At 41.7% G+C, this 22044-nt stretch overlaps 1 protein-coding gene across 4 annotated transcripts in view; it reads left to right on the top strand.

Moving 5' to 3' along the window:
- ALG9 (ALG9, alpha-1,2-mannosyltransferase) overlaps nucleotides 1-22044 on the top strand; it is a 90775-nt gene that overhangs the window by 56449 nt on the left and 12282 nt on the right. For all 4 annotated transcript variants that reach the window (XM_025356351.1, XM_025356354.1, XM_025356353.1 and 1 more), the window contains one exon: nucleotides 9754-9884. In XM_025356351.1, coding sequence (XP_025212136.1) covers nucleotides 9754-9884 — 131 coding nt within the window. The remainder of the gene's footprint in view (nucleotides 1-9753; nucleotides 9885-22044) is intronic.

Here is a 22044-nt window from a genome sequence, read left to right as displayed (position 1 = left end):
CAGTTATGACCAAATTTTACTTAGCTGTGGGCAAACTGTCTAAACAGTTTTCTCAGCTTTAATCCTCCCACTTGCCTAGGAGTTTACAGGGCAGCTGATTTAGATTGATCTTTCACATTATCCCCTTGGACTCTTAGAGGAGTCATGATGACAGTTGTTTACCAGAGGATTTTCAGTGACATTTGAGAAATAAGATCTGTCTTCTGTGTGGAGATGGTTTCTCTGTGATGTTCCCTGAACCTCATGTTGGCCCTTGCCAGAGATCTCTATTTTTACAGCTACTTGCGTCATTGTCATTTCCAGCTGATAGATGATTGAATGCAACTTCACATCCTTCCTGTCTTAGGACTTGTGGGGCTTTGGCTCAGGCAGCTGGATAGACAGCAGAGAAGGTCACTGAGAATAGGAGGTTGGACTATTAGTTCTTTCCTTGTCCCCACATGGCATTCTAAACTGCGATAAAATTATTTGATACAACCATTGAACCCATTCCTCCTGTTGCCTTTTCTCAGTCTTCAGCTCCTCATAGCCTTTCTGTAGCATTTGAAATCTACTCTCCACCCAGATTTTCAAAACTGTGTACTTCTTTGATTCTTCTATGTCCTGTCTTCTGGTTCCTTTCATCCTTGGCTTCTTCCACTTCTTCCTTCTGCCAAGTACTACTTGTGTCTTCTCAGCTTTATCTGTGGTCTTTGGCCCTATCTGTTTGTTTCTTGTCTCTCTTCTACTCTTTCACCTTTTCTTCCCTCCTTCACTTCCTCTCCCTTTTTTTCATGCATTCTTGCACGTATTTGTTAAATAGACATTTACTTAGGACCTACCGTATGTTTTGTACTGTGCTAGGTTTTTGGCATAGAAGAGTGAATGAGATAGACACAACCCCAGATTTTATGGAGCTTACAATGAATTTCCCAATTAATTAATAGAATATAATTGTAAAATGTTTTGAGAAGTATTGGTTGCTATGAGAGCATGTAATTTAGGACCTGCCCTAGTTTAAGAGGTCAGTGAAGTCTTTCTTAAGGAAATCATTTTTAGCTGAAATCTGAAGGATGAGTAGGAATTTATGAGGGGACAACAGGGAGTGTTCCAGGAGTAGGAACAGAAAACAGTTCTCTAACTCAGTATTTTAGTCATATTGGTCTTCTTTCAATTACAGTTGTGTGCTGCTCAGTGACACTTTGATCTAGGGCAGACTGCGTATTTGATGGTGGTCCCACAAGATTATTATGGCTATACCATACAGCCCGGGTGTGTCATAGGCTATACTGTCTAGGTCTGTGTAAATACACTCTGTGATGTTCACATAATGATGAAATCATCTAAGACACATTTCTCAAAACCTGTCTCCCTCATTAAGTGATGCATGACTGTACTTGCTTCTTTCCACCTCATTAGGTGTAAGACACAAGTTATCATCTTTCCTCAATGTCACCCAAACCTATTCTTCACTGCAGCCTTAGTTCACTTGTCACTGATTTCATTTGAAACAGAAGTGAGGGCCAGGTGTGGTGGCTCACGTCTGAAATCCCAGCACTGTGGGAGGCCAAAGTGGGCAGATCACTTGAGGTCAGGAGTTTGAGACCAGCCTGGCCAACATGGTGAAATCCCATCTCTACTAAAAATATAAAAATTAGCCAGCCGTGGTGGCGGGCGCCTGTAATCCCAGCTACTCAGGAGGCTGGGGCAGGGGAGAATCGCTTGAACCTGCGAGGTGGAGGTTACAGTGAGCTGAGACTGCGCCACTGCACTTCAGCCTGGGCAACAGAGCAAAATCTGTCTCAAAAAAAAAAAAAAAAGAGAGAGAAATAGAAGTGAGATTTGTCCTTTCTTCTTCATTCCCACTGCCATAGAAATATCAGAAGGTGATGTAGAAGCAGGTGGATCACTTAAGCCCAGGAGTTCGAGACCAGCCTGGGCAACATGGTGAAACCCCGGCTCTACAAAATACAAAAAAATTAGCCAGGCGTGGTGTTGTGCACCTGTTGTCCCAGCTACCTAGGAGGTTGAGGTAGTAGGATCACTTGAGCCTGGGGAGGTTGAGACTGCGGTGAGTTGTGATTTGGACTACTACACTGCAACTTGGGTGACTGAGTCCCTGTCTAGAAAGAAAGAAATATCAGAAGGCAATATCACTTCACAACTGAATATTACAGTAGTAACTAGAGTACCTACTTCAGCTTTTTCCTCCAACACTTTCTTGCCTCATCTTCTGCAGCATAACCAGTATAGACCTCTCTTTCTAAGACCCTGTTTTTATCATCTTACTTCTTGGCTGAAAAACCTAGAATAGATTCCTGATGCACAAAATCCAGATTCTCTTCCTTTGGATCCTCCATTATCAGTCCTTAGACTGTCTCGGTCTCGTTTTGTTTCTCAACAGACACCTTTTGGGACAGGTAGATATTCTTCTTCTTCCCCCTGTCAACCATGCTCCTTTCTGCCTTTTTCCCTCTGTTTTCTCTTTAACTTTTATTACCAGCTCTAGGAAGTCTTTTCAACTACTGTAGCCTCCAGTGATCTCATCCTCTCTGAACTCTGAATTTTTAATAACACTTTCTGTATTTCATATATGCTAATGTCATTTCCTTACCTAAATTATAACTTTAAGAATGGCTGGGGCTGGGTGTGGTGGCTCATGCCTATAACCCAGAACTTTTGGAGGCCAAGGCGGGAGGAATCACTGGAGCCCAGGAATTCAAGATCAGCCTGGGAAAGTTAGTGAGACCTTGTCTCTATTTTTAAAAAATGTAAAAATTAGCCAGGCATCGTGGCACATGCCTGTGGTCCCAACCACTTGGGAGGCTGAGCTGGGAAGATCACTTGAGCTCAAGAGGTTGAGGCTGCAGTGATTTGTAATCACATCATTGCACTCCAGTTTGGGTGACAGAGTGAGACTCTGTCTCCAAAAGAAAGAAAGAAAGATTGGTCAGCTGGGCGTGGTGGCTCATACCTCTTATCCTAGCACTTGGGGAAGCTGAGGTAGGAAGACTGCTTGAGGCCAGAAGTTCAAGATCAGCCTAGGTAGCATAGCAAGACCCCGTCTCTACAAAAAATAAAAATAAAAAAATTAACTAGGCATGGTGGCGTATGCCTGTAGTGCCAACTACTTGGGAGGATCACTTGAACCCAGGAGGTTGAGGCTGCAGTGAGCAGAAGAAAAGAACAAGGACATGTTATGACTTATATGCAATTTTATATACTCTAGTTTAGGATTCACCAAATAGATATTTAATAAATGCTTTGAGGATGCCTAGAAGATTCCTTTTTTGCTTTTTGATCTGTAAACAATTTTATTGCCTGTCAGGGCAAATTGTATCACCCTTCAAACAAATTCAACAAATTCAGTACTCAAAAGTGTAAAATCATAGTGCCCAACAACGAATCAAAACTACTGAATTGTGAAGAGGCAAGAAAATGTAACCTAAAACCAAGAAGATTTATTTTGATATCATTTGGTGGATACTGCTAATTCATTGCTAGTTGGGGACAGTGAGTGGTTAACATTGTAATCCTTCTGTCCTGTATGTTGGGTTTAACTTAAATTGATAATAGACACTAACTTAGGTTGAAACAAGGATCATTTATTTTAATGAGCTCTACTGTTCCAGGGATTGTTTCTACCAGCTGAATACTCACATTTCATAGAGCTGGTCAAGGGTTCCTTCCGATATTACAGCTATTTTTATAGTCCTTTCCAGTTTACCAGTTTTATTTAAATGAATCATCTTATTTAATCCTCATTATAACTCTTTGAGGTAAGTGGTATTATCTGTATTATCAGAAGAAGAAAATGAGGTATAAGAACTAAAAAGATTGTGAGTCACTCAGCCAGTTTGTGGTAGAACCCAGGCCTGAATCTGGGCTGGCTGACTTTGAGCTCCTTTTCTAATAACCTTAGTTGTTCTTGAATGAAGAACTTGCCCTTGATCATACCTAATCATTTTCTGCTGGAGGCCTTTGTCCTTGTGTGTTTGAGTTGTTCATCAGCTGCTTCCCAGAGATGGTGAAAAAGAGGTTAAAAGTTTTTCTGATGGATTAGCCTCTTGATTAATGTGATTTTGCTTCGGTGTCTTTCTTTTTTTTTTTTTTTTTTTTTAGAGACAGGGTCTTGCTCTGTTTCCTGGGCTGGAGTGCAGTGGCACAATCATAGCTGATCGTAGCCTCGAACTCTTGGGTTCAAGTGGTCCTCCCGCCTCAGTCTCCCAAGTGACTAGGACTACAAGTGCGAGCCACCACGCTGAGCCAATTTAAAAAAAAATTTTTTTTGTAGAGATGGGCTGTCACTATGTTGCTCAGATTGGGCCTTGATATCTTTCTAAGACCTTTACTTTAAATGGAATTTGCTTAGGGATGATATGGTAAGTGAAGCCTAATCTGACTGATACAGTCGCATATTAATTAGTTTCCACCCACATCCCTGGTAGGCCTTGTACCCGACACCAAATCTAGATAACCAGACCTGTAGTGTGCCTGGTCAGAAAAAACCACGTTGAGGTCAAGTATTAAAATGTCATACTGAAGGGCTCCCTAACCAAAAGAAGTCTAAGCATAAGACCCTCAGTGTCTCTGTCTGTTGCTGGTTCTGTTTGCTTACAGAGGCACGGCACTTGTAAAGCTTTTAAAAACTTGTTTCATGTTCTTATAATCCTTGGGAGATACAGAGTGGGTGTTCAGACCAAAAAGGCTACTTCCTGAAGTGTTTATGCAAAGGATCATTTTTAGAGAGTTATGTGGAATGGAATTGGGTCTGACGTCAATTCTCAGTGTGCTTTCTCTCCCCTGGAGGAATAGGCCATATGTAGAGACAGATGTGAGACTGAAGTCTTTTTTACATATAAATAATGCTGGGAGAGAATGAGAACATTCCTGTAAGGTGGAGGTTGGGGAAGAACAGAGTTTACTGTAAGCCAGAGATGACCAACTTGTTCTTGTATGCACTTTTAAAAAACCTTCTAGTCATGTATAATCTATAAGCCTAAATGTGTATAAAGTATTTGTACAGTAAATTAGTAGTAATAATAATAGAGCAAGTGTCTGTGTAACCCAGGTCAAATAATAGAACATTGCCAGCACCCAGGAGCTCCCCCAGAATTCTTTTTGATCACCTACCCACACCCCTGTTCTGAGGGAGTCTCCTGACTCCTGTGGTAATGATTTTCTTGCTTTTCTCTTTAGATTTATGACTTTTACATGTGTCCCTAAATGATTTAGGTTCATTTTGCCTGAATCACACTGCATTTATCCTTTTGTGTCTTGATCCTTTCACTCAACATTTTGTTTATAATAATCACACGTTATTGCTATAGCTATAATTTATTCTCTCTTACTAATATTTCATTGTATGACTTTACCACAATTTACTTATTATTTTATTGTTGATGGGTGTTTTTGTTTCCAATCTGGGTTACTACAAATAACACCACTTTGGACATTCTTTTCTTTCGGTGCAGGCATTTCTGTTGGATATACATTAGGTTGAACCGTATGAAATTACCATTTTTGTGGCTCAAACATCAAATAATAATTTCATGTGGTTCAATCTAATAACTAGGGGTAGAATTGTTAGATCATAGAAAATACATATGTTCAATTTTAGTAGATTTTGCCAAATAGTTTTCTAAAGATCTCTTACCAACTTTATTTCCTGCCAGTAATTTATAATTGTTGCTTCACATTCTGGCCAACACTCGATACTGTGATTTTTTATTGTGGTTTTCATTTGCATTTGCTGGTTACTAATGAGGTTGAACACATTTTCACTTGTTTTGGCCATTTCAGTTTCTTCTTATGAAGTACCTAAGTCACTTCCCCGTTTTTCTTTTCGGTGGTTTGTCTTTGTCTTGTTGATTAGTAGGAGTTCTGTATATTCTAGATATGAATCCTTAATGGTTAAATGTATTACATATATCTTCTCTCATTCTGTGTTTTTTTAATTCTTAATGTTTTTTGACTCACTGCAACCTCTACTTCCTGGACTCAAGCAGTCTTCCTGCCCCAGCCTCCCAAATAGGACCACAGGTGTGCACCACCACACCCAGCTAATTTTTTTATTTTTTGTAGAGATGGGGGTCTCACTATTTTGCTCAGGCTGGTCTCGAACTCCTGGCCTCAAGTGATCCTTCCACCTCAACCTCCAAAAGTGCTGGGATTACAGGTGTGAGCCACTGCGCCTGGCCTTAATGTGTCTTTTGATGAAAAGATATTCTCAACTTTAATATAGTCAAATGTATCTGTCATTCTTTTTTATAATTAATGCTTTATCTACAAACTCTTTTACTCAAGATCTTGAAGCTATTCTTTTATATTATCTTCTAAGAGCTTTATATTTTCATTTTTAGGCCTATCATCCATCTAAAGTTGATTTTTGCGTGTGGAGTGAGGTTGAGGTTCATTTTCATTTTTCCCATAAGGGATATCCAGTTGTCCCAGCACCAGTTGGTGAAAAGACCATCCACTTCTTTGTGGTGTCACTTCTGTCATAAATAAGGGTCTGCATGTACCTGCGTCTGATCTAGCTCTTTGTTCTATTTCATTGGTCTGTTGATCTATTCCTGCACTGATACCTCACTGTATTAATTTTTTTTCTTTTTCTTTTTCTTTCTTTTTTTTTTTGTGACAGAGTCTTGCTCTGTCACTAGGCCGGAGTGCAGTGGCACGATCTTGGCTCTCTTCAGCCACCGCCTCCCGGGTTCAAGGAATTCTCCTGCTTCAGCCTCCTGAGTAGCTGGGATTATAGATGCCCACCACCATGCCTGTCTAATTTTTGTATTTTTAGTAGAGACGGGGTTTCACCATGTTGGCCAGGCTGGTCTCAAACTCCTGACCTCAGGTGATCCACCTGCCTCGGCCTTCCAAAGTGCTGGGATTACAGGCATGAGCCACTGCACACGGCCTACTGTATTAATTTCTATAGCTTTATAGTAACTAAGCCCCCACCTTGTTGTTTTTCTTTTTAGAGATGAGGTCTTGCTCTGTCATCCAGGCTGGAATGCAGTGGCATGATCATAGTTTACTGCTGTCTCAACCTCCTGGGCTCAAGCAATTTTCCTGCCTCAATCTCCTGAGTAGCTAGGACTATGGGTGTACACCACCATGCCCGGCTAAGTTTTAAATTTTTGTAGAAACAGAGTCTCACTGTCTTGCCTAGGCTGATCTCGATTTCTTGGCCTCAAGCTATCTTCCCACTTTGGCCTCCCAAGGTACTGGGATTACAGGTGTGAGCCACCACGCCCAACCTGTTCTTCTTTTTTAAGAGTACCTTGGCTATTCTTGTCCTTCTGCCTTTCCATACACGTTTTAGAATCCGCTTGTTGAGTTTCAAAAAAGTCTGTTGGGATTTTGATTGAGATTATATTTAATTTATCAATCAACTTGTTTAGAATTGACATCTTTATAATAGTAAGGTTTTTGTCTAGGAATAAAATATATATCACCTCATTAATAAAGTCCACTTTATTGTGTAACAAAAAATTATTTGAGATAAAATTTACAATTTTAATGATATTTTAATTGTAAAATGTGCACAACATAAAATTTACAATTTTAATCATTTTAAAGTATACAAGTCAATGGCTTTTAGTACATTTATAATGTGCAACTCTCACCAGTATCCAAGTTTAGAAGATTTTTATTATGCCTCCCCAAAAAACCAATACCCATTAAATATCCATTAAGCAGCCACTCCCAAGTTCATAGTAACCTCTGCTTTCTGTCTTGGAGGATTTGCCTATTAGGAACATTTCATATAAATGGAATCATATATATGTGGACTTTGGTGCCTGGCCTCTTTCAGTCACAGCAATATTTTTAAGGTTTATCTGTTACGTAACATGTATCAGAACTTCATTCCTTGTTATGGCTGAGTACTATTCTATTGTATGGATATACCACATTTTAATGATGTGGATATACCACATGAATCTATCTGTTGATGGGTGTTTGTTGATAAAATTCTATCCTTTCTTTTCTTTTTTTTTTTTTTTTGAGACAGTCTCACTCTGTTGCAGGCTGGAGTGCAACGGCGCAATCTCGGCTCACTGCAACCTCCGCCTCCCAGGTTCAAACAATTCTCCTGCCTCAGCCTCCCAAGTAGCTGGGATTACAGGCATGTGCCACCAAACCCAGCTAATTTCTGTATTTTTGGTAGAGATGGGGTTTCCCCATGTTGGCCAGGTGGGTCTCGAACCCCTGACCTTAGGTGATCTCTCCGCCTTGGCCTCCCAAAGTGCTGGGATTACAGGCGTGAGCCACCGTGCCTGGCCAATAAGATTCTGTACTTTTTTATAGAGCACTCTCATGTTTTATTAGATTTATTCTAAGGTAAACATTTTCAAATGCTTTAAATTGTATTTTTATAAAATTTCATTTTGTTTATTGCTATGGAGTATATGACACTGATTAATATCCTTTAAGTCTGAATTTTGCTAAACTCTCTTAATAATTCCAAAATTTATTTGTAGAGTCTTCTGGACCAATTATATCATTGTGATGAATGAGTTTTGTTTCTTCCTTTCTATTTATTCTGCCCTGTGTTTCTTTTTCTAGTCTTACCCTACTGACTAGATTCTCTAGTACAGTGTTGAACAGAGTAGTGATAGCAAGCAGCCTTGACTTATTCTGGATCCCAAAGGAAAAGCTTTTAGTCCTTCAATGTCAAGTGTGATATTTACTGCATATCTGTACATGTTTCAAATAGTCTTTATCTTAGCTGACGTCTAACTACCTAAGAGGACTCTTTTTTGGTTTTAATTGTTTTAAAAATATTTTTTTGAAGCAGGTCTCTCTTTTGCCCAGGCTGGAATGCAGTGGCATGATCTTGGCTAACTTCAGCCTTGACCTCCGAGGCTCAAGTGATCCTCCCACCTCAGCCTCGTGAGTAGCTGGAACTAAAGGTGTGTGCCACCACACCTAGCTAATTTTTATATTTTTTTTATAGAGATGGGGTTTCACCATGTTGCCCAGGCTGGTCTTGAACTCCTGGGTTCAAGAGGTCTGCACACCTCGGCCTCCCAAGGTGCTGGGACTACAGGCGAGAGTCACCGCACCTGGCTCAGCATTGTTTTAAATGAAATATTTTAATATTCTCCTTTGAGCATTTACAATATTCTGATAGATCCATGTTATCAGCAACTGGCTGACTCTGCTTTTGTTAATACACGATATTAATATAATACATAGTATTAACAGAAGCAGAGTTCTGATATCTCACTTTTACTAAACTTTTGCTGCAGGGGCTGTTCCCATGTCTCTGTCAATTCTGTTGAATATTTGAAGGAGATGATATGCATGATATTTCTGTACCCCTGTGAGGTGTAGTGTAACTTCCCATGGCTGTCAGAAGAGGCGGGCCTTCTCACACATTAGCATCTGTGTTTAGTCATGCCCTTTGAGTCTGTGGAATAAGAGGTGATGGACTGGAAGGGAGCATTAGTGGGCAGAAGACGATAGGTTTTCCAGAAGTAGACTGTGGGCTCGTGGTGGCTTTGGAAGTGTCTATGGGACTAGAAGGACTTAAGAACTCAACCTGGAATCAGACCAGCCAAAGCCTACATATGTCTGAATGAGTGTGCCTGTCCCCCACAAGAGCCTGAATACTCTTATCTGAGTGGAGAGAGCACAGGCAACATTGTCTGAAGACTTGGATGTTTGTTCCTCCAAAGCTCTGTGAATTTTTAGGATTGCAATTGCTGTTCTCTACCCAGAAGGAACCTTCGAAATTACTAATGAAGAGTTGGCCTTTCTCCATTTCAGATCGATATCAGTAAATGCCATTATTTAGTGGATTTGGACACCATGAGAGAAACACCTCGGGAGCCAAAATATTCATCCAATAAAGAAGAATGGATCAGCTTGGCCTATAGACCATTCCTTGATGCTTCTAGGTATGTGGCTTTAATCCTATGGGATATTCCAGGACTAGTAAGGGTAAAAATTGGATTCTAGGATTTTATAATTTCCAGTCCTGGGCTGACTCTAGTAGCCATCGTGTGTGTGTTTGTGTGTGTGTGTGTGTGTGTTTGATGGAGTCTCACTCTGTTGCCCAGGCTGGTGTGATCTCAATTCCCTACAACCTCTGCCTCCCGGATTCAAGTGATTCTCCTGCCTCAGCCTCCCAAGTAGCTGGGATTACAGGCACACACTACCACGCCTGGCTAATTTTTGTATTTTTGGTAGAGACAGGGTTTTGCTATATTGGCCAGGCTCTTCTCCAACTCCTGACCTCAGGTGATCTACCCGCCTTGGTCTCCCAAAGTGCTGGGATTACAAGCGTGAGCCACCGTACCCGGCCCATCGTTTTCTTTTTATTTGGGCCCAGTTTCCTGAGAAATCTAAAGGATTTCTTTTTTGAGGCAGCAGAATGCAAAGTATATTCTGGTTTCACCCAAGTGAAAGGATCCAAGTAAAGCACATAGGTCTGCTGAAGAAAGCACAAGTGTTTGACACTGATTATTTTTGGCATACAGCTTCAGCTGAGAGCATTTTGACACTGTTAGGAAGATTGACTATGCCCTTTGAGGAACTAGAAGTTCATGTTCATTATTTTCAGGCTCAAGGCTCAGCCAGGGCTGAGATACACCTTATTCAGTCTTAAATAGAGAGACCAAATGGACCAGGGCTTGGCTCGCTCTTCAGAAAGGTCTCAGAATTAATGATAAGAGGGGATCAAGCATTCAGGTAAGGGAGTAATGGGGAAGGGGAGTTGGAGGGGTCAAGGTGTCTGAGGGCAGAGGTCCAGGTAAATAGACAGTTGGAGTTAGGGAGATACAGGGAGGCCTGGTGAGCAGAGCCCAGGAGCCAGGAGGTCTGGAAGGAAGCAAAAGACAGAGGACCTGGTCCTGAGAGTCAGGTCTGGGGCTCAGAAACTGGGACTGGGCCCAGGACAGGACTCCAGAAAGGTGAAGTAAGCACAGGTACTAGGTGTAAGTCTGAGGAACCAAAATATTGATCAGGATACCAAGACAGGAAATGAAATATAGAGAGAAAGGCAAGGGTCCCTAATTACTGAAATGGAGGTATAAGGCTGGTTCTTCACGAGTAAGTGAGAATCCAGTTCTGAGTGAATTCAATTAAAGCTGGACTAGCAGGAAGGCCGAGATGCTGACCTGGATACCAGGTCACTAGCTTGGTCATAGGAGTGAGGCCAAAACTAAGTTTGGTGAGCTGCAGTAGCCCAGGCAGGTCATTGTGCTTTTAGACTGAGTCTCTTCAGTGACTTTATAGATAATTACAACTGGCAAGGATGGGATGGTTGGGGAGAGGAGGGCAGTCAAGAGGCACCTGAGTTCTTGAGTGATTCTCGAATATAGGCTCTTGAGCCACACTCTCATCCTGTAAGTCTTTTTGTAGCCCGAAGTCATTCCCTCAAGTATCTGATACATAATTTCTAGGAGTGCCATTTCTACGTAATGGGAAATAGTGCTTCTTCTTAACAACAACAACAAACATTTTTTTTTGAGACAGTCTCACTCTGTCACCACGCTGGAGTGCAGTGGCACAATCTCAGCTCACTGTAACCTCTACCTCGTGGGCTCAAGCAATCCTCCCACCTCAGCTTCCCAAGGCACCTGCCACCATGCCCAGCTAATTTTTGTATTTTTTGTAGCGACGGGGTTTTGCCATATTGCCCAAGCTGGTTTTAAACTTGTAAGCTCAAGCTATCCGCTCACCTCAGTCTCCCAAAGTGCTGGGATGACCCATGGCACCCAGCCTTAACAATTTCTTTTTTATTTTTTGAGATGGAGTCTTGCTCTGTCTCCCAGTCTGGAGCAAAGTGGCGTGACCTGAGCCCCAGAGTGCTAGGATTATAGACGTGAGCCACCACTCCTGGCCCTTAACAAATATTTTTTGGGAGCCTGCAGTGTTCTAGGTGATTTGGACATATAGTGAATAAAACAAAGACTTTCTTCTAGTGAAGCTTGTTTGGAGGTGGGTAGGGAAGACATATAATGTATAAGAAAATAAGTTATATAGTATATTAGAGGATGATAAATGCAAGGACAAAGTGTATTAGGTTAAGAGAAGCATTGAGAGTTCCATGAGAGCTGGGGGTTACACTTTGAGCTAGGGTGGTCAGAGTTGCCCTCAATGAAAAGATGATATTCAAACAAAGACTTGAAAGATGTAAGGGCATTAGCCATGTGGACATCTGAGGGAACAGCTAGTGAAATGCTGTGGCATGAGGAAGAAACAGGAGGCCAGTGAGGCTGGAGCTGAGCAAGAGTGAAGAATAGCAGGTGGTGTGGTCAGAGTGCAGTAGGAGTGAGAGTGCAGGTTATAAAGAGCTTTGTAGGCTGTTGAAAGGCCTATACTCTCAATTAAATGGGGAGCCACTGTAGGGTTTTGAGCAGAGACTTGATATAACTTTTAAAAGGATCATTTTCAGTTCTGTGCTGAGAATAAATGGTAGCAAGTAAGAATAGAAGCAGGGAGACCAGTTAGGCCACTCTTGCAATAGGCCAGGCAAGAGATGAGGGTTCTTCAGATCAGGGAGAGGGCAGTGGAGATAATGAGAGGTAGTTATGCTGAGGATATAGAGAAATGCACTGAATTTGAGGTGTGAAAGAAAGGAGGGAAAGATGATCCCTAGGGATTTTGATCCAAGAAACTAGAAAAATGAAATTGCTATTAATTGAGATGGGAGAAACTGCAAGTAGAACAGGTTTTAGGGGTACAGTGAGAGATAAGCTTTAGTTAAGTTCGATATCAGTCAAACTTAACTGGTCAGTTGCCAGGCAAATAGAATTATTGAACTGACAGCTAGACATACAGTCTAGAGTTCAAGGGGGAAGTCTGAGCTAGAGACTCAGACTCATTTAGAACTGTTGGCATTTAGATGATATTTTTTAAAAACATGAGACTGGATGAGATCACCAAAGGAGAGAACAAAGTTAGGGACGAGATGAGGCCAGGGAAACTCCAGTATATAGAGATTAGGGAGAAGAGGAGGAACCAGCAAAGGTGACTGAGGGCGATCATCAGTAAAGTAGTAGGAAACCCAGGAGAGGAGAGTACCCTGGAAGCTAAGGGAAGAAAATGTTTTCAGGAGGAAGGAGTGGTCACCTGTGTCAGAAGCTGTTGATAAAACAAGTAAAATGAAGAATAACAACTGTCCATTAGATTTGGCAACTGGTAAAGGCAATTTGGGTGAAGTAGGTGGGGTGTAGGGACTGGAGAGATTGATTAGAATGGTTGAAGTGAGAACAGTAGAAGAATTGGGATAGCAAATATGGACAAGTCTTTTGAAGAGTTTTGCTATACAGGGAAGCAGGGAAATAGGACATATCTGGTGGTGGGTGTCAGGAAAAGTGATAACTGGAGATTTTTTATCTTTTTAAAAAAAACTTTTAGTATGGCCAGGTGCAGTGGCTCACACCTGTAATCCCAGCACTTTGGGAGGCCAAGGCAGGTAGATCACTTGAGGCCAGGAGTTCGAGACCAGCCTGGCCAACATGACGAAACCCTGTCTCTATTAAAAATACAAAAAAAATTAGCTGGGTGTGGTGGTGCGCACCTATAGTCTCAGCTACACAGGAGGCTGAGACATGAGAATTGCTTGAACCTGGGAGGCAGAGGTCGCAGTGAGCCAAGATCGCACCACTGCACTCCAACTCCAACCTGGGCGACAGAGCGACACCTTGTCTCAAAACAGCAACAACAACAACAACGAAAAAGCAGTGGATGAACCTACATAGACACATCATTATCATCCAAAGCCCACAGTTTACATTAGGATTCACTCTTTTTTTTTTTTTTTTTTTTTTTGAAACAGAGTCTCTCTCTGTCACCCAGGCTGGAGTGCAGTGGCTCAATCTCGGCTCACTACAAGCTCCGCCTCCCAGGTTCACATCATTCTCCTGCCTCAGCCTCCCGAGTAGCTGAGACTACAGGCGCTCGCCACCATGCCCGGCTATTTTTTTGTATTTTTAGTAGAGACGGGGTTTCACCATGTTGGCCAGGATGGTATTGATCTCCTGACCTCGTGATCTGCCCGCCTTGGCCTCCCAAAGTGCTGGGATTACAGGCGTGAGCCACTGCGTCCGGCCCAGGGTTCACTCTTTGGTGTTACACAGTTCTCTGGCATAATGTCATGTGTCTCCCATTACCGTTTCATGTGAAATAGTTTCACTGCTCCAAAACTCTGTGCTCTACCTCCATGCTCTATTCTCCCCTGCTACATTCCCGGACAACCACTAATCTTTTTACTGTCTTCATAGTTGTGCCTTTTCCAGAATGTTGTATAGCTTGAATCATACAGCAAGCTTTTCATATTGAGTTCTTTCACTTAGCAAGCTGCATTTAAGTTTCTTCTGAGTCTTTTCATGGCTTAATAGCTTATTTCTTTTGAACTCTGAGTAATATTCCATTGTCTGGATGTGCCACAGTTTATTCACCTACTGAAGGATATCTTTGGTTGCTTCCAAGTTTTGACAGTGGTCTTAGTTCAGACTGCTATAACAAATGATCTTAAACTGGGTGGCTGAAACAACAAACATTTACTTCTCACAGTTTTGAAGGCTGGAAGACCAAGATCATGGTGCCAGTATAGTAAAGTTCTGGTAGAGACCATCTTTCTGGCTGCAGACAGCTGACTTGTATCCTCACATGGCTGAAAGAAGACAAGCTAGCTCTCTAGCCTCGTCTTATAAGGACCTTAATCCCATTCTTGAGCGCTCCACTCTTATGACCTAATTCCCTCCCAAAGGCCCACCTCCAAATACCATCACATTGGTGATTAGACTTCAGCATATGAATTTCGAGGGGACACAAACAGCCCATAACAGCAATTATGAATAAAGCTGCTATAAACATCCCTGTGCAGGTGTTTGTGTGGACATACATTTTCAACTCCTTCGGGTAATACCAAGGCGTATGATTGCTGGATTGTATGGTAAGAATCTGTTTAGTTTTGCAAGAAGCTGCCAGATTGTCTTCCAAAGTGGCTGTATCATTTTGCATTCCTACCAGCAATTAATGAATGCGTTCCTGTTGCTCCACATCCTTGCAGCCATTTGGGATTATCAGTGTTTTGAATTTTGGCCATTCTAATGGGTGTATAGTGGTATTTCATTGTTGTTTTAATTTACATTTCTCTAATATGATGCAGAGCATCTTTTCATGTGCTTATTTGCCATCTGAGTATCTTTTTCAGTGAGGTGTTTGTTAAGTCTTTGGGCATTTTTTAATTGGGTTGTTCGTTTTTTTAGTGTTGGGTTTTTTGTTTGTTTTTGAGACAGGGTCTCGCTCTGTCACCCAGGCCGGAGTACAATGGTGTAGTCATAGCTCACTGTAACCTCTAACTCCTGGGCTCAAGTAGTTCTCTCACTTCAGCGCCCCAAAGCACTCGGATTACAGGCATAAGCCACCACACCCAGTCTTATTGTTGAGTTTTAAGAGTTCCCTGTGTATTTTGGATAACAGTCCTTTATTTGATATGTCTTTTGCAAGTATTTTCTCCCAGTCTGTGGCTTGTCTTCTCACTGTTGACAGTGTCTTTCACAGAGCAGAAATATTTTATTTTAATGAAGTCCATCTTCTCAATTCTTTTTTCATAAATCATGCCTTTGGTGTTGTATCTAAAAAGTCATTGCCAAACCCAAGTTCATTTAGATTTTCTCCTATATTATCTTCTAGGAGTTTTATACTTTCAGCTTTGTTGGTTTTTTTTTTCTTTTTCTTTTTCTTTTTTGAGACGGAATCTTGCTCTGTCGCCCAGGCTGGAGTGCAGTGGCACACTCTCGACTCACTGCAACCTCCACCTCCCAGGTTCAAGCGATTCTGCTGCCTCAGCCTCCCAAGTAGCTGGGATTACAGGCGCCCACCACCATGCCCAGCTCATTTTTGTATTTTTAGTAGAGACAAAGTTTCACCACGTTTGCCAGGCTGGTCTGGAACTCCTGACCGGAAGTGATCCACCCACCTCGGTGTCCCAAAGTGTTGAGATTACAGGTGTGAGCCACCATGCCCAGCCTATACTTTCACTTTTTATATTTAGGTCTATGGCCTGTTTTGAGTTAATTTTTGTGGAGTGTGTAAGATCTGTGTCTAAATTAATTTTTTTTGCATGAGGATGCATGGTTGTTCCAGCACCATTTGTTGAAAAGACTATCTGTTTTTTATTGTGTTGCCTTTGTTCCTTTGTCAGAGATTTATATTTGACTGTATTTATGTGGATCTACTTTTGGGCTCTCTATTCTGTTCCACTGACCTATTTGTCTTTTCTTTCTCCAGTATCACACTGTCTTGATTATTGTAGCTTTATAGTAAGTCTCACAGTTGGGTAGTGTCAATCCCCCAACTTTGTTCTTTTTTTTTTCCCCCGAGATGGAGTCTTACTCTGTCATCCAGGTTGGAGTGCAGTGCCACGATCTTGGCTTATTGCAACCTCTGCCTCCCGGGTTCAAAAGATTCTCCTGCCTCAGCCACCCAAGTAGTTGGGATTACAGGCATGTGCCACCACGCCTGGCTATTGTTGTTTTTTTTTTTAGTGGAGATGGAGTTTCACAGTGTTGGCCAGCTGGTCTCGAACTCCTGACCTCAAGTGATCCTCCCACCTCGGCCTCCCAAAGTATTGGGATTACAGGTATGAGCCACTGCACCTCACCAACTTTATTCTTCTTAAATATTATTTTGTGGATTCTGGGTCTTTTGCCTCTCCATATAAACTTTAGAATCAGTTTGTCAACATCCACAAAATAACTTGCTGGGATTTTGATTGAGATTTTATTTAATCTATAGATCAAATTGGGAAGAACTGACATCTTGACAATACTGAGTCATCCTATCCATGAATGTTGCTAAATTTATACTGAAGTATTGCATTTTTGGGAGTGTGATGGTAGGAATCTGGACATTTTCTTCCAGTGGCCTTGCCTTTCTCAGTGAAGTAGGAAGTGGGATTATCAGCTGAGAAAGGAGCTTAAGGGATGAGGTGGTAAGAGATTTGAGGAGAAAGAAGGTGTGAAATAATTGAGGACAGCGAGAGACACAGAAGCTGGAGAAATACAGTGTGATTGGAGGACAGGATCCAGAACCCGTTGGAGCCTTAAATGGGGCCATGTAGTTGCTTTTTGCTTCTTCACTTATGTATAGTTGCAGCTTCACTGTGAGGCACAAAACAGGTAAATTTAACCAGGGTGTTTTGTTTTTGTTTTTGCTTTTTTTAACTTTATTGCAGTGTAATTTACATGTCATCCAGTTCATCCATTTTAAAGTATACAAATTAAATGATTATTACTGAAGTTACCAAGTTGTAAAACCATTACCACAGTTCAATTTTAAAACACTGTTATCACTCCAGTAAGATACCTCATTCCCACTGCCATCTCCAGGGATCCCGCTAATCTATTCTCTGCTTCTGTAGATTGCCTTTTCTGGACATTTCATGTAAGTGGAATCATATGTGGAGTTTAGTGTCTGGTTTCTTTCACTCAGCCTGTTTTTGAGGTTCATTCATGTTATAGCATTTATCAGTAGTTGTCTGTTTTTATTGCTGAACACTGTTCCATTGTTTAATCCTTCACTAACTGGTGGACATTTCCATTGTTTACACTTTTTGGCTATTAGGAATAATGCTGCTATGAACCTTCTCTGTACATCTTTGTGTAGGGGCTTGGGCTTTAGTTAAGAAAGTTCAACAGAGCCTGAAGGGACAAGAGAACTGAAGGTTTCTGCAGGGAAGTGATCTAATGAGTGACCATGACCTTAAGAAGCTGGTAAGGAGGGAAGTTGGGGGAAAGTATTGGAAGAGTGGGAGACAGTGAAAGGTGGTAGGATCATGGATGGGTGTTCAAAACATTGCCAGAACTGGAGTAGTAATAGACAGCTGGAGAGATAGAAGCAGCAGTGATGGTAGGAAGTTCTCAGCATCACACGTGTTCTTTGGTACCTGGCTTGTTGTTCATTATAGTATTTGGGGTGGGGCTCTATTGTGTCTTCATTTTTGATTTGAGAAAACTGTGACAACACGAGACCTGGGCCTGGAAAGATCCCCAGCTCTGAGGGGACAGCAGATCTCAAGCAACCTTGCTGGTAACTGGGGAATGCCCTCAGAGAATTTTCTTCCCATAAACCGTTCAGAGCCTGATTTTCACAACCACCTGTTGAGAAAGAAAGAATCATTTGGGTCAAGAGCCAAAGAGGTACAGTTCATATGTAAAGGACAGTGAAGACAGCATGGGGTTTGAAGACCTGTGAATTTAATCCTGGCCACTTGGTGTTCGTACCATTCTGATTCCAAAATTTCCATATCAGTAAAACAGGTAACTATTTTATGTATTTTCTAGGATTGTATAAGAATTAAATGAGATTGAATATATGAAAGTCCGTTTACATTCTAAAACATTATGGAAATGTTAAGCCTTTTAATTAATTAGCAGGCTATCTAGCGTTCCAGAATTATGCGATTTTCTTTACACTTATCTTCCTCAGCATTTTCTAGTATATATTGGTCTAACTGCAAAAACAGCAGGATGCTACAGCCAGTTTTGCCACAGCAGTTTCTATCTGTGAGCACCATGACATATGATGTTGCTGACTTTGGGCCAATTAAGGTAGACTGTATTGTCAGAGCCTGTGTGCCTCAGAGCTGAGATGGTGCATGAAATGCTTTTGTGAGCATAATCTTGAAATGCCTTCACACTTATTTACTGGAGCGATTAAAGTTCCTCTGTCATCTTGAAACAATGGTTTTTGTACTTTAGCAATTTATATATTAGGGAGAAATAATGGTCCATTCGTATATAATGGTCACTTATGTCTTAGACCCTAGATAAGATGGGGCTGCACACGTCACTATTCACTGGCTCTTTCTGAGAAAAGGAAAAGGTTTTAATAGGCCTATGACACATAGCCACATGATCTGTTTAGAAATGTAAGTAGGTTAATTTCTCAAATGTTTAAGTTCCTAAAATCTAAACCTGCTTTTTTTATTGTTTATTTTTCTCAGATCATTTATTCTTTCTTCCATTGTCTGTCTGTCCAACTCTTCTCCAGTTAGCAAATATTGATTGAACACTGCCAGGCACTATGATAGACTGTAGGTTAACCCCCAGACAGGGATAAACAACAGTACATACCAGGTCCCTGTCCTCTTGGACCTTACAATACAATGGTGAGGCTGACCTTCAACAAATAGCCACGCAAATCAATAGGTAATTACAATATGTACTATGTGCTTGAAGAGGAAAGTACAGGGTATTGCAAGTGGAACAGTGGGGAGACACTTGGAGTCTTCCTGGTATGTTCCTAAGTCAGCTGGTTGGGCAGGTTTGGAGATCAGAAAGTATTTACTGAATATCTGGTATGTCCTTGTTATAGAGTTAGATTCTTTTTTATTTTATTTTTTATTTTTTGAGAGGGAGTCTCGCTCTGTCGCCCAGGCTGGTGTGCAGTGGCATGACCTTGGCTCACTACAACCTCTGCCTCCTGTGTCCAAGTGATTCTCCTGCCTCAGCCTCCCAAGTAGCTGGGACTACAGGCACATGCCACCACGCCTGGCTAATTTTTTGTATTTTTTAGTAGAGACAGGGTTTCACCATGTTAGCCAGGATGGTCTCAATCTCCTGACCTTGTGATCCACCTGCCTCAGCCTGCCAAAGTGCTGGGATTACAGGCATGAGCCACCACGCCCGGCCTAGAGTTAGATTCTTTAAGGCACATAAAAGAAGTGATTAGACACAGACTTTTCCCTTGAATAACTTAAAACTTTTGTAGGAAGACCTACACACATGAAAACAACTTGAAAATAGTGTTAAGACCAGAACAGGCACAGTGGCTCACACCTGTAATCCCAGCACTTTGGGAGGCCGAGGCAGGCAGATCATGAGATCAGGAGATCGAGACCATCCTGGCTAACACGGTGAAACCCTCTCTGTACTAAAAATACAAAAAATTGGCTGGGCGTGGTGGCGGGCGCCTGTAGTCGCAGCTACTTGGGAGGCTGAGGCAGGAGAATGGTGTGAACCTGGGAGGCAGAGCTTGTAGTGAGCCGAGATCGCGCCACTGCACTCCAGCCTGGGCGACAGAGCGAGACTCCATCTCAGAAAAAAAGAAAATAGTGTTAAGACCATAGAGGCACCAAATCATGCTAGAACTTTAAAAAAAGGAGGGACCTATGGAGGTTAGAGTACACTTGGAAGGCTTCCTGAAAGAGGGGGTGCTTGAGCTGAAGAAAAGTAGGATTAAATAAGTACTGGTGGTAAGGAGGGAAGAATCACTTATTTAATTCAAGAAGCAATCATGAGTAAAAGTGGAAAAATATAAAATGCCTGTTGGATGAGGGGCCTAAAAGTCAGCATCAAAAAGTTCTATTTACCTCTTTGGGTGGTTTGAATTTGCTTTTATGTAAGGTAATCTATAATGTATCATCCATATCAGAAGTCTTTTGAAAGTAAAAGGGGTCCTGTCCTGGATAAATTGAAATATATGATCATCTTGCTTTAATATGACCCGAATAAAGAGACTTATTCCAAAAAGCAGGATGGCAGAAAGAAGATATATAGATATAGTTTCTTTGCTCCACAGTCCATTTACTATATGAATTTGCCCATAGTTTACTTATTTGATTTAACTTGCTGACATTTCTTATTATTGTAGCCTAGATTGGGCCTCAGCTGTCTGAAAGAGAAGCAATTGGTGTAGTTTGAAGGCAGTACCAGCATGTTTGTTTGTTTGTTTGTTTAAAAAAAAAAAATGGAATCGACCAGGCACGGTGGCTCACGCCTGTAATCCCAGCACTTTGGGAGGCCAAGGCGAGTGGATCATGAGGTGAAGAGATCGAGACCATCGTAGCCAACATAGTGAAACCCCGTCTTTACTAAAAATACAAAAATTAACTGGGCGTGGTGGTGCGTGCCTGTAGTCCCAGCTACTCGGGAGGCTGAAGCAGGAGAATCGCTTGAACCCAGGAGGTGGAGGTTGGAGTGAGCCAAGATCATACCACTGCACTCCAGCCTGGGTGACAGAGCGAGACTGAGTCTCAACAACAACAACAAAAAAATTATGCTGTGAGTTATATGTAATTGGAGTCTCCACTTCTGGGAGTTGCAACCTAAAGATGATTGGGACAATTTTGTGATTGGGGCAAATTTAGGAATTCCACATGTCTGTGAATGTATGAAGAAGCCTGTTGAAGTTGTTGCAAGATAAGCAACATCCTTATTGTTGGACTGATGGAGTAGTACTTACTAAATAAGGCTAAATGGTATTAGACCATTTGGGAGAATGACAGCCCAGATGTTCATTCACTTCTTTTCCTAATTGGCTGCTGCTTTGCCTTATTAGAGGCCTACAAACCCCAGACCCCATTAGTTTGAGAGAAGATCCAGGCATAAGATCTTAATCACCATGTTCTAGTCCCTGCTCACACAACTAGTACCAGAGCTGCAACTTCCGTTCCCTGAGTTTGCCATGTCTCTCTGGCTAATTTTATAAAGGTTTATCAAACTCTCAGGATATGGAATACAAGCTATTTGACAATATCACTTTTTAGACCAGACACATTTGTTACTCTGTGGCCATCTCATGTTACATACTTTCTAAAATAAAAGAGAATTTTTTTTTTTTCAAAGCATGATATAATCGCTACACGAATGAAATAGCTGACAAGTGGGCAGATGTATTGCCTACTCTGAGAGTCCCCAGAGAGGAGTGAAGGGAGAGGGTTGCAATAAATCACCAGCTCAATGGTGGGTGCCTATCTAAGTGTGCTGAGAGTGTTTGGTTGTAGGAGTCTGGTGGGAAATGCCTCTCCAGGATATTGGAGTTGGCTTCATGAGCAACAAGGCCTGTTTGTAGCTTCGGAAACAAGTTGGGAGTCCCTGTCAGTGCTTTGCACAGCCACTTTCCACCCACTGTCTCTTCCTTCATTATAGGTCCCTTTTGTCTTGCTTGCTTGCTTTGCTTTCACCTTTAGTTTGGGGATTGTGAGATTTTATTTTTCTCTATTTTTTTCTTTTTGAGACAGGGTCTCGCTCTGTTGCCCATGCTGGAGTGCAGTGACACAATCTCTGTTCACTGCAACCTCCACCTCCTGGGCTCAAGCCA

The sequence above is a fragment of the Theropithecus gelada genome, chromosome 14 (assembly GCF_003255815.1).
Source record: "Theropithecus gelada isolate Dixy chromosome 14, Tgel_1.0, whole genome shotgun sequence".
NCBI lineage: Eukaryota > Metazoa > Chordata > Mammalia > Primates > Cercopithecidae > Theropithecus > Theropithecus gelada.
Note: the sequence above shows the minus strand (reverse complement) of the source record. Positions and strands in the feature narration are given on the sequence as shown.